At 38.3% G+C, this 12,725-nt stretch overlaps 2 protein-coding genes across 2 annotated transcripts in view; both read right to left on the bottom strand.

Moving 5' to 3' along the window:
• TMEM267 (transmembrane protein 267) overlaps positions 1–8,725 on the bottom strand; it is a 31,847-nt gene extending 23,122 nt beyond the window's left edge. The window contains exon 1 of the mRNA XM_061187759.1: positions 8,557–8,725. The gene's annotated coding sequence lies outside the window, so the exon portion shown is untranslated. The remainder of the gene's footprint in view (positions 1–8,556) is intronic.
• Positions 8,726–10,657: 1,932 nt separating this feature from the next.
• Positions 10,658–12,725, bottom strand: part of C4H5orf34 (chromosome 4 C5orf34 homolog) — a 32,792-nt gene continuing 30,724 nt past the window's right edge. The window contains exon 13 of the mRNA XM_061187760.1: positions 10,658–10,851. Within this exon, the coding sequence (XP_061043743.1) occupies positions 10,658–10,851 (194 nt within the window). The remainder of the gene's footprint in view (positions 10,852–12,725) is intronic.

Consider the following 12,725-nt stretch of genomic DNA (forward strand, 5'->3'; position numbering starts at 1 on the left):
AGCACTATTTACAATAGCCAGGTCATGGAAGCAACCTAAATGCCCATCAACAGACGAATGGATAAAGAAGTTGTGGTACATATATACAATGGAATATTACTCAGCCATAAAAAGGAACGAAATTGAGTCATTTGTTGAGACGTGGATGGATCTAGAGACTGTCATACAGAGTGAAGTAAGTCAGAAAGAGAAAAACAAATATTGTATATTAACGCATGTATGTGGAACCTAGAAAAATGGTACAGATGAGCCGGTTTGCAGGGCAGAAGTTGAGACACAGATGTAGAGAACAGACATATGGACACCAAGGGGGGAAAACTGCGGTGGGGTGGGGATACGGTGTGCTGAATTGGGCAATTGGGATTGACATGTATACACTGATGTGTATAAAATTGATGACTAATAAGAACCTGCAGTATAAACAAACAAACAAAACAACTAATACTAAACTTTCATTGGGTTATTTGTATGGAAATATGTTAATATAAATGTTTCAGACATTACATGAAATTTCTAAAAATCTTATATGTTCTGGTATAATGTTATAAGTCATAATCCTAGTTATTACTTTAAAATGTATATCTCAGAAATAACTAATTTTCTTGTCAACTGCATTATTATGAACTTTCATCAAATCTTTAACCGTGGTCATTTTTAAGTCTTTTGTCATTTACAGACAGTTCTGGGTGTACTCTGATGCTTTTGTAAATATGTTCCTATAAAAGGGTTTCATCTTCAGGAAATTCATGGAAAAGACTCTGACAAGTACAGGTTTCTGTAACCTGACTGTACTGCTGAACTGAATGAATAAGCATTTTCAGAACTCTAATGAAAAACTGATGAGCTCATAAAAGTGCTAACAAAAGATAAAGATGAAAAAAAAAATTAATTACATGGGATTGAGTGAACTGATGAGGATGAGTATAATTTTTGTGACTTTCTGGTTGAATTTAAAAAAAGAAAAAATCCCACAAGAACTCAGAGGCAAAGAATATACAAATCAATTTTCACTGCAAAGTAAAGGAGCTGTTACAGTGGAGGATTACTGGACTGAATGTCAATATTATGACATAGTATGAGTGTGTTTCATGTTTGGTAATTGCAATCATTGTTGCTTTTGTTGTGGTCATCCATGTACAATGCTTGGTGTCAGTCTATTTATCTCTTGTAAAAATAAAATACAGTGTGTGTGGAAAAAAAAAAAAAAAAAAAGAAGATGCTTACATGTCAAATCGTGCTTACATGAATTAGGTCAAGTAGCAAAAAAAAAAGATATAGATAGTCTGAATACTTTAATTACAAATTTTATTTCATATACAGGTCTAAAACTGTGTATATTACATAGAATACACATTATTTCCAAATGTCTCTGGCTCATTTATAAAATTTAATTACACATTTACTCATCCACAAGAAAAACTTCAACAAAATCTAAAAAGTGGAAATGTTCAGGCCAAATTCTCTGACCACAATGCAATATATAATTCATCACTTTTAAACTGCTTAAAAGAAAAATAAAGTGACCTAATTAGCGCAAAGAAACTAAGCTTAAATGGTGGTGCAAGTAATTCCGTTAGAGCCAGGAGACTTGCCTACTTTTCAAGTGTTTATGCTCTGTAAACATTTCAGGAAAGAAAACAAAAGCTCAGAGAGCAGACTTGGTCTATTTGTTCACCACTATCTTTTAGCACACAGTGGATGCTCAACAAGTATTTATTGAATGAATTAAATAAAAATCATCATACACTGTATCTGTTATCCACCAGGTATTGCCTATTAAATGATTAAACGGCATTTAGTAAAATGTAGCATGTGTTCCTGGAAATCTCCATTTTTAGCAAGTGCGAATACCAGGTAATTCTTATGTTCACTAAACATTAAGAACTGCTAGGTTATAAGAAACCAGAATGAATGAAAACCAAGAAACATTATCTTTAAAGTCAAAAACAGTACAGCTATTATAATATTGTTCTGGCAGTTTTAATCAATGTAATGAGGCAAGGAAGGGATAGAGGGAGGGAGAGAGAAAATGTATCATTACTTTATCAGGAAGAAAACAATTACATTAGTTTGTAAGTGAAATGACTGCCTATCCAAGAGAATAAATTGAAAATTGTTAGAATTTAAGTTGCAAAAGGCGGCTAATTCAAGATAAATTATTAATATACCAGCAATAATCATAAGGGGAAAATACAGGAAAATGAACGTTCACAACAGCAATAAAAATTCAAATATCAAGGAATAAACTAAACAGGTAATGCATGTGAAGAAAATGACAAAACTGTACTTTATCAATCAGCTATTTAGAGCTCTGGTGGCTTTGTGCTATGTTAACGCAGCTAAGTTGGAAGGACATTTCCCAGAATCCCCTTCCTTTTATAGTTCTTTGTAGTGCTGGCTACAGGAGACACTGTACATGGGACTTGGAAGGCAGAAGTGAAGCAGCAGCCACATTTTTTTAACTCTAAAGCTTGGTGCCAGACGCACCGTGGAGCTCGCACGTCTTGCTGCTGATCTGTCAGCTCACCTTGCTGGCATGGGCAAGCAGCTAGGCCTGCAGCTCCTTCAGCCTTCACCATATCTTCCTTCAGCTTCTCCAAATCCTGGGCCTGCATGTGCAGCCCCAAGGTCAAGAGTGCCAGCCTCTCCTGCAGGTCACCCACGGCATCAAAACTGGAGTTGGTGAGAGGCCAGTGCAGGTTCCATTCTGTCCTTGTTCTCATCCACATCCACCTTCCCCTCTCGACTTGCTGCAGCTTCAGGTTCAAAAACAGACTCAGAGGCAGCGGCCTGCAGCGCCTCCCCTCCAAGCCCCACGATTACAGCAGGTCTAAACTTCTTATTCCTTAGCAGGCAAAGTAGTTCTGCTCCTTTGATGGAACTTTACTGATACAAGAGCCAGACCATTTTACTGAGGAAGAAGACGACATGGATGGTGTTCTCCTCCTCAAATTAATCTATAAATTTAATGTAACTCTCATCAAAATCATAAAAGGGATTTTCTTTTAGCAACTTCACAAAACATTTTCAGATTGGCATTCGAAAGAGTAAATGCCAATAAACTTGCAGAAGCAGAGTAATATGAATACTGAAAGGTAAATGCAAAGTCTGAGACAGGTCAAGTGTGTGTTTGGGGAAGGCGGAAATGTATGTATAATTCCAAATTGGTAAGGAACAATGATTTCACTCAGATCCTGTGTCAGTTAGGGTTCTTAAGTGCACGGAACAGAAAGCACTCTAAGTAAAAGCAAAAACCATTCAAAGGATATTGGGAAATCACAGACTTGCCAGGTTTTAAGAACCAGGCTTCAAACTCTGCCTCAAGCACCTCAGTGAAAATGACACCAGACACCTGTGGTGAAGACCTCTCTGCCTCTGAGCCCAGCTTACACTGCCTGACCCATCACCAGATATTATCATTGGCATTGCTGCTAGTACTGCCCTATCTGCTGCTGTCATAAAAGATTCTTGGCGTATTTGTTTCTTTGCTCTCAAAATTTGGAGTTGGGCATTGGCTGGGCCTAGGTCACATGCCCGTTCCCTAGTTGCAAGGGAGGTTGGAAAAGATAGTATTTGGCCTTTTCAGCCTATATAGTAGAAGGTGGGCTCCCTTCTTCTAGATGCATTAGATGAGGAATCTCGCAAATATACTATACTGAGCAGGACGACCAGTCCACAATGGTAATCGGTCTGTTACAAAAGGGTTTAATTGCTAAGTATTACTGGAGAGTCAATCATCAGAAGAAACCTGAGATTGGATCATCTGTGCAATGCTCAGTTTTATATGGTAGAGTTGTTAAATCAAACAATTTTAGATTTCAAAATATCACATTCCCATGGATTAGTTTTGTAATGCAGACCATTTCTCTGGTTAAATTAAGAAAGGGAATCAGTTTCATTGACTAGATGCCTGAAAATTTTCCATGGTCAGATAGTTTTTGTAATCAGTTTGGTTATCAAATTTGGGATATTTATATGAATTTGTAAACAGACTTCTACATAGTCCAGCTAGCTAGACTTTTAGAGAGGAGCTCAAAATTATTTAAAAAATACTAATAGACATGACTATATAAAAATGTAGACTTCTGCATGTCAAAATTAAAGACTAATAAATGGAGGAAATTTTGAACATTTATGATGGAGAAAGATTAGAAGCCCTACTTTACTAAGGGCTGTTAAAACTAACAAGAAGAAAAAATACGTATCCCGATAATAACATGGCAATGTCTATGAAAAGGCAATTTGGAAAAGGAAGAAATACAAACGGTCAAAGAAAACTATTAAAAGATTTCAACTTTATTGGTAATCAATTGAATTTAATTTAAAACAGTGAGATTTCAATGTAAGATCGACAAAAGATTGCTAATGATTTGTTTGTGGTGGGGAAACGATCACTCAAGAGTATTAGCAGTTGTATAAATTGGTATAACTCTTCTAGCAGACAATTTGACAATATGTACCAAAAATGATTAATAAATGAGCAAACACTTTTGACTCAGCATTTCCAATTCTAGGAAATTATCCTAAGAAACTAATTAGATAAATACGAAGAGTTACACATGGATGTTCAGCACAGCATTGTTTATAATAAGGAAAAATTAGAAACTATGTGTCCAAAATACAGGACTAGTGAAATAAATTCCATACAATTGTGAAGTCATTAAAAAAATACTTATTCCCATATTTGTTGACATAGGAAATGCTCAATAGATATTAACATTTAAAAGGTAGCCTAAAAAATAATATGTAAAATATTACATTTTTGTTAAAAATATGTACATATGCATAAAAAATCTGGAAGGCTGTTCATTTAGCTTGTCTCTCACTGGTGGGCTTACATGTGATCATTACTTTTTTTTCCTTTTCTTTGATTTCATAAAAATTTTTAATGTCTTACTATCATGAAAACAAAACCAATAAAGCTCCTTTGAAAAGTTAGAAGTAATTAATAACTCAGACCATGTTGCTAAACTCAGCTTCTTAAAAGTATAATTTTTAAAAATGTAGAAAAATATTTATAACATTATAAATACTAATAAAATATTAGAATATATAACATTAATAAATATTAATAAAATTGTATGCAAATCTCACAAGTCAAATTTATAGTATAATATAAAAATAATGTATTTACATATATGTATTAGTTGGTACATGAAAAGCCTGTATGAAAGATTTCTGTATCTCCAGATGAAATAAACTTATGCAGGCTCCTTTAAGTTTTTTTATTAGTGTGAAGAATACTTGCTTTGCAGAGAACAACTATTTTGTTAATGACAATGGAATCTAAAACCATCCTCAAATTCTTAGTCATTTGGAAAAATGAAAATTGTTCTCTAAAGCACTAAGATTGACTTATAGTCTACAGATTCTTCCAGGATTAGGAAATAATGATTTCAAGATACTTTCAACCAAGAGATATGACCAAAATGCAAAAGAAACCTCCAAGGTCACGAATCCTTTCCATATACCTTAGGATTTATAGTTCCACACATCATGAATCTGCTTTGCAAAGTAAACATTGCTTTGCAAAGTAAACATTTGACACGTGAATGGATAAAGAAGTCAATGTGTTTAAAGGCTCAGTGCATATAATTTTAAAGTTTATAAAATATTCCTTTGAACCAAAGATAATGTCATTATCCACTTAGCTGGATGGGAACTGGGACACAGAAAGCTTGAATTAATGACCAAGCCAGAGAGGTACAGCCGCAGAGCAATATCCCCCTCCTTCGGTAAGCTGTGGCCAGTAAATTAGCCCTAAGAAGAAAGAAGGCCAGTCAGGTGGATGAGTGTGAGGAGAACGTAGGCTGGGCACATTATACACAGAGGCCTAACAGAAAAGCTCTTCTGCCGCTCAAACTATGCTTCTATATGCATTTAATTGCAAATTTATTGTCAAGCCTCATCCTAGAAAGCAGACAAAAAGTCATTATCCACCTAATTGCAAATTGCATGATGTCTCTATAAAGCCATTTCATTACATCCATCTTCTTTTACTCACTAAACAATTTTTGTCATCACTAAATATATTTAAATGTACTCACTTTATGTCTTACTCGATGAGTTCAGATACAAAAAGGATCGAGTAGCTAATGAAGTGTCATGATCAAAGTGAAACATGAAAAGATCACTTAAAGTATTTAAATGATGATCCAAATTTAAAGCGACGTGAAAAAGAAAAACTTACTGTTTTCCAAATGTCTATATACTGTAGTAGTTTATGAATAGGAACAGATACACATAATGGGGCAGCACAAAATGCATTTTAAATGGAAAGTTTAAACAGCTTGCTTGATGAGAGAGGAACAAAAAGCTCACCTGAGCGAACTCAGAAGCAGATCCTTTCAGCCCTAGTCAAGCCTGCAGATGCCTGCAGCACTGCCAACATCTGGACTACAACTTCATGAGACCCTGAGCAGGACCATCCAGCTAAGCCTCTTCCAAAAGTTCTGGCCCAAAGGTACAGTGAGATAATAACTGTTTACTGTTTTAAGCCTCTAAGTTTTGGGGTACAGTAATTTGTTATGCAGCATGGATAGCTAAAACAGTAGTTTCTCTTTTCAAGAAAGGTATAATTATGGTCCCAGAAACACACAGTTCCGACATCTATTCCACTCCAACTACTGGTGTAGATATTTAGAGTAGATTCTGAGTATGAGAAAGTAATTTAATAGGTGCACTTCCTCTTATTTATTGTCTCTGACTAGAACACCTAAGTGTCCCATTTTTCTTCTCTCTGCTTCCTTTTTCCACTTCCTGCTCCTCCCGCATAAATAGAATGGACTCCAGAACCTCTTAAACTGTAAAATAGCTTTATTTTACATATTCACTTTTGTTGGGCAAGTTCATTAAGAGCAGTAATTATAATTTTCTTAAACTTGTCATGCATGAAGTTACTGTGCTCGAGGTGTTTACTATTTCATTATACTAATACAGGGGGTAAGCAGGTTAGCAATCCTCAGCCTGTGAACTGAAGATATTATTTGGAATGATTTCGGCCATAACAGCCAGTTACCCAGATCATAAATATCTCTCTAGGACTTGCGGGAGCCATTTTCGGCAATGGCCAAACTCTGCCACGCACCATTCCCATAAGAGTACTATGCCATCAACTACGGGGTCTTCAAAAAGTATACCTAGTAGTAATCCTCCCTTTCCTTAACTCGACAAACACATACTTAGCCAGTTACTTTACACACTGTTGTGCATTGTTTGTTAATAATCTCTGACGTTATTTATACCAAAAAAATAAGAGGTAGCAAATTCCCAACAGAAATGTCCTTTTCTGCTTCACCCCCTTCTCCCCCTCCAAACCCCATCACAAATATTTACAAAAACCTGAGGAAAAAGCACCGTCTAAAATCCGAAAACTGCCTTTATTATGCTTTACAAATAAGTCCTCTTCAATGAACTGTAGTTGCTGTGAAACTTAATATATATTTACTTTCTTTAATGCTATGGTACTCAAAGCAGATGCCAAATCTAATTCAGCTAATTTGCAAAGAAAGGAAACACAAATCTTGCTCTCTTTCACGGATACTTTTCGTAACCTGCATATAAAATGTTTCTTTCCCATGACCATTACAAATACATGCGATTCTGAATTTCAACATGTTTCAAGCCTTAGCAAATTCCCAAAGTCATTCTTTCCTAAAGTTGGCATGATTCAATAATTTTTAAAATGTCGATTAAGAAAATAGGTGGAAAGCCCTGGCGTCTGCAGGGAAGGGAACAAGTTACAATCTCCACAATCACGCCTCCCGGGAGCCTGGGCGCCTTAAGGGCCCACGTGGCTGGTAAGGTGGCAACGGGCAACTCTGGCAAGATCCCCGGCACCCCGCCCAGAGCCAGGGAAACGCCAGGGGCGCGAAGCCTAGGCGAGGGCTTGACGCCCATGGGATCTATAAGGCGCGACGAAGCAGGAGGGCAGTGCAGGGATCGCGCAGATCCCGGAGACACCGGCCAGTGTCTGTCGAGCACACCCCGCCTGCTCTCGGGTCCCACGCGACTGCCGCCCCTTCACGCCTTCCCCATCGGGAACCTGGATCTTCTAGACTTCAGGTTCAGGTGGTCCCCGCCTCCGGCCTGCCACCTCAGGACGCAGTTTCGCGGCGTCCATACAGTCCCCCTCCCGCCCGGTCCCTCGCTGAGGATCAGCCGCCCCCACCGTCTGCTCCCCCAGCTGAAGCAAGCCAGCCGCGCGAACGGCGGCCCCGCCCCTCTACACCCGCTTCTGTCGGTACCATAGAGACGCCGGCTGCGGGCCTGAGCGGCTCCAACCCGCGACGCCGGCCGAGAGGACGCCGGGATACTGGTCCTACTCTGAGCCGCCAGGAACGCGGCTTGAGGGCTCTTAAGCCGAGGGGTTGGGTACCTCGAGTTCCCTTACCGTCGTGCTCCCCAAAAGGACACATTTGGGACGACGGGTGGGAAGTGAAAAGTGCCTTGTTGGTTCCCCTCTCTCGACCCTGAGGATTCATTCTCGGCTTAGCCGGCGCCGTCCACAGCGCACCCACGCGGCGGCGGGAAGCCGGGGACGCGAATTAACCTCACCGAATATGGGACGCGCGGGCTTCTGCGCAGCGGTGCCGCCGGCTGTCCCGGAGATGTAGCGATGTTTCCGACTTCCTGCACGGGATCCTTTAGGGTGGGCGTAGGAGAGAGTTTTTCACTCCGCAAGACCGGACGGCTTGGCCGACCTGACGCTCCGCTGTGGCGCTCCGCCGCCCCCTTGGGGAGCTCTTGATAATTACTCTTTGCCGCTGTGCGGTGGACATTGGGGGCAGCTTTTTCTTGTGGACAGCAGTGAGAAGGCTAGAACGCTTCATCATGACTACTGCATGCCCAAGAGTCGAGAAAAGAGACAACATAAAGGGTAGCTTGACTCTGATTAACTGGACTGACAAGGTGCAGCTTGTTTAGTGGGTCTGTGGCCAGTTCCCATCCCGACTCCCTGCCTCGGAGTGGTGGCTGCTCTGTGAGCACCAAGGATACATCGAGCTTGACATGTGGCTCTAGTAAGCATTGGGCGAAAAGCGGCGGCTCAAAGAGGAAAATTTCTTTCTCCTTCCTACCTGGCTTCTCAAAACAAGTGTTGGATGTAATGCAGGGGCGGCAATGGGATTATAGTAAGTACATAGTTGAAGGAGACCACAGAAAATCCGAATCTTCAATCTCAAGCAAACTTCTAGGTCTTTCACGGAACCTTAAAGTGTGGCTTAGTTTCTGTTACAGAACTTTTCATTGCTTGTCACACTCTTGGTTCTTAGCCAACGGGAAAGACTCAACTGAGGGAGGAAATTATACATATTTTACCTGCACAGCTTAAAAGCTTATTAAAAATATTACTGAACACATTAACCACAATATTGGGTGCTTTTAGTCACGTTAAGAACAAATTTTTTCTGTCTGAATGCAGTAACAGTTTGGCATTATCCTTATGGCAGCATGGGTACATTTCTTACAGTCTAGGCTTTCTAGAGTTATTCAGGGACAACATAGGTGGTTTCCTGCAACCAAAACAGAACTTAGTTATTTTCTCTGTGGACAGTCTACTGCCCAAAGGGACTGTTCATTACACAGTACATACTGAGTGCTCTCAATATGCCAGGCACTATGCTTGGTGATAAGACTATAAAATAACTTTATGGAGCTCAAGTTCTAGTGGAGGATATAGACCACAAAGAAGGTGGATGATTGAAATATGTGCTCTAAAGGAAGTAAACATGGTGATGTAATAGTAACTGCGGGAGGCCCCTCTGAGGAAGGGATATTTGTGCTGAGACCTGAAGGTGGCAGGGAGCCCATTGTGAGAGGAGCTAAAGAGAGCATTGTGCCCATTCAAATTGCTTACATTACCTCTCCTAACCTACTACACTCTGCTTGCTTTGCTCTATTTTTCTCGTTGTTTCCTCTGTTGCTTCTTCTCTTTTATGTGAAGAGACTGGTCTTTTCAAGAAATCATAAGTAAATTTGAACATTTCTGATGATTATATCTGGTATAATCTTTAAGTCTTTTTAGATGTATGGCTTTGTTCTTTCCCAAGAGACAGGTGTAATACATAGCACTTTTGGTGAGCTCATTCCTCTTTTGGTTTCATAAACTTCGTAGCATAAATCTTTGGAGATGTTCAAAACAAATGAAAATATCTGGTACATGAGATAGTCCAGATAAAATTTAGTCTTAGCTAAAGTGCTCAATTCTTAGCTTGAAGCAATATTGCCCACATTAAGGTTTTTTGTTTTGTTTTTTTAAGATCTAATTCTCTTTTCATGGTTCTACTGAAAAATACTTGGAGTAGAGAGACTACATAGCAAATGATCAATGTACACAATTCTGCATAAGTAAAATGAAAAAAACGATTAATAGTGAATGACTCCACAAGACAAAACAGCAACAACTACAGTTTTATAAAATTTTTTCTCAAATCTGAGATAAGAAATTGTTCAAATTTTTAAAATAGTTCTTTATTAATAAAATACATATTTTAAAATTTACAAGTTAGGTAAAATACCTCCAAAGTTAAATGTCATTTCTCATATAATCATTGTACAGAAGTCATATATATAATTTCTTGGCTTTCTAGTAATTTTTTACCAGTCACTTGAAATAACATCCTCAAGGTTTAATAATATATTGTAATAATTCCATATTTCACCTTTTAGAGTTTGATAGAAGACAGTCAATATCCTGAAGGATTTCAGAGGTTTTTTTCAATGCCACTGATACACTCTTTTCATTAACTTCTTTTAGCAAGGTTTCTGAAGATTCTGGTTTACAGTGATCCAAAGACTGTTCATTTTTCTTGTTAGAAATCTGGCTTAGGACACCACTGTTCTCCAATAATACTAAGTTGCTTAGTTAAGGAGTTTTTCCCTATATTTTTCATTATAATTGTTTTTAATTCAGAAAGCCTAGCCTTCATATTAAAATATTATTTCTCCATTGGAAGGAAGATCTCTTGGATTCATAATAGAGTTGGGACTTCAGAATTTATCAAGTCTATCCCTTATAGATGAAGAAACTAGTTAAGACTATAAGAGGGGGAAAGGAAAAGAGAGTATGTATGTCTGTATTTGGATGGAAGTTTGGTGACAGGGAGGAAATAAAAGAATTAAAACCTCAGTAACATTTCTTTAAATGAAGAAGTGATATGGGAATAAAAGGGAACCAAAGTAGGGGTGAGAGGAATATAAACAATCTGTGTAGGGTATTTTTAACTTAAAACATCTTGAGTGAAAAGAATCTGTCCTCTGTTGCAGAGCTACTTTATTATTTGAATAGGATTATGGAAAAATAACAGGATAAAAGAAATTTAGATGAGTGGGATAGGAATGTACAGAACAAAAGGTTTAATAAGAAAAAGAAGTAAGAGTCCAGTCCAAGCTGGTGATTTAGGAGGTTCCTGAACTCACCTCCTCCCACAAATGTGACACTGAATCTACAGCTACACACGGAGAAATTCTCACTGTCAGAAATCCAGGAACTACCCGAGTGACTCCTATACACTGAGTGAATAAGAAAACATCCACAATTAAATGGGTAAGAAAGGTTGAGACACACTTTCACTATAAACCCCACCCTTAGCACAATAGGGGGGAACTCACAATTCCCAGCTTCTCCCTGAGGAGTAAAGGGTTTGACCCAAGATCTAATGCTCCAACTTTTAAGACTTCCAAGTGTGGGACAGGCCCCTAAAACTCCTAGCTCTGAGCAGACAGAAACACCCATCTCCCAGTCTTTCCCTCAAAGAGGGCTATTTGCATACTTTAAAAGCTTCTAATTTAGCAGGTGCCTAGGGGCTGAATGTGATCCTCCCTGGAGACTCAGGAGGCTGGCAGATGATATCTCCACATTCTTTCTCTGGCCTATTCAAGGTTGCTGCTATCTCCCTGGAAGGAGTTTATACACAAAAGAAAATATCAATGAAACAAAGAGCTGGGTTTTTTTACAAAGATAAAATAGACAAACCTTTAGCTAGACTTATCAAGAAAAAAAGAGAACTCAAACAAATAAAATTAGAAATGAAAGAGGAGAAATCACAACCAATACCACACAATACAAAGGATCATAAGAGACTACTATGAACAATTATAGGCCAACATATTGGACAACCTAAAAGAAATGGATAGATTCCTAGAAACATACTGAATCCAGACTGATTACTAGTAAGGAAATTGAATCAATAATCAAATACCTCCCAACACAAATGGTTTCATTGGTGAATTCTACTAAATATTTAAACAAGAATTAATACCAATCCTTCTCAAACTCTTCCAAAAAATGGAAGAGGAGAGAATACTTCAAAACTAATTTTACGAGGCCAGGGTTACCCTGACAACCAGAACCAGATAAGGACACTACAAGGAAAGAAAATTACAGGCCAATATCTCTGATGAACATAGATGCAAAAGTCCTCAACAAAACATTAGCAAACCAAATTCAACAATATATTAAAATGGTCATACACCATGATCAAGCGGGATTTATTCCAGGGATACAAGGATGGTTAAACATATGAAAATTAATGTGGTACACCACATTAACAAAATGAAGGATAGAAATCATATGTCAATAGATGCAGAAAAACACTCAACAAACTGGGTATAGAGGGAACATACCTCAACATAATAAAGGCCATATGTGATTAGCCCACAGCTAATATCATATTCAACAGTGAAAAGCTGAAAGCTTTTCTTCTAAAATAAGAAACAAGACAGTA

This window comes from Eubalaena glacialis, chromosome 4, assembly GCF_028564815.1.
Source record: "Eubalaena glacialis isolate mEubGla1 chromosome 4, mEubGla1.1.hap2.+ XY, whole genome shotgun sequence".
NCBI lineage: Eukaryota > Metazoa > Chordata > Mammalia > Artiodactyla > Balaenidae > Eubalaena > Eubalaena glacialis.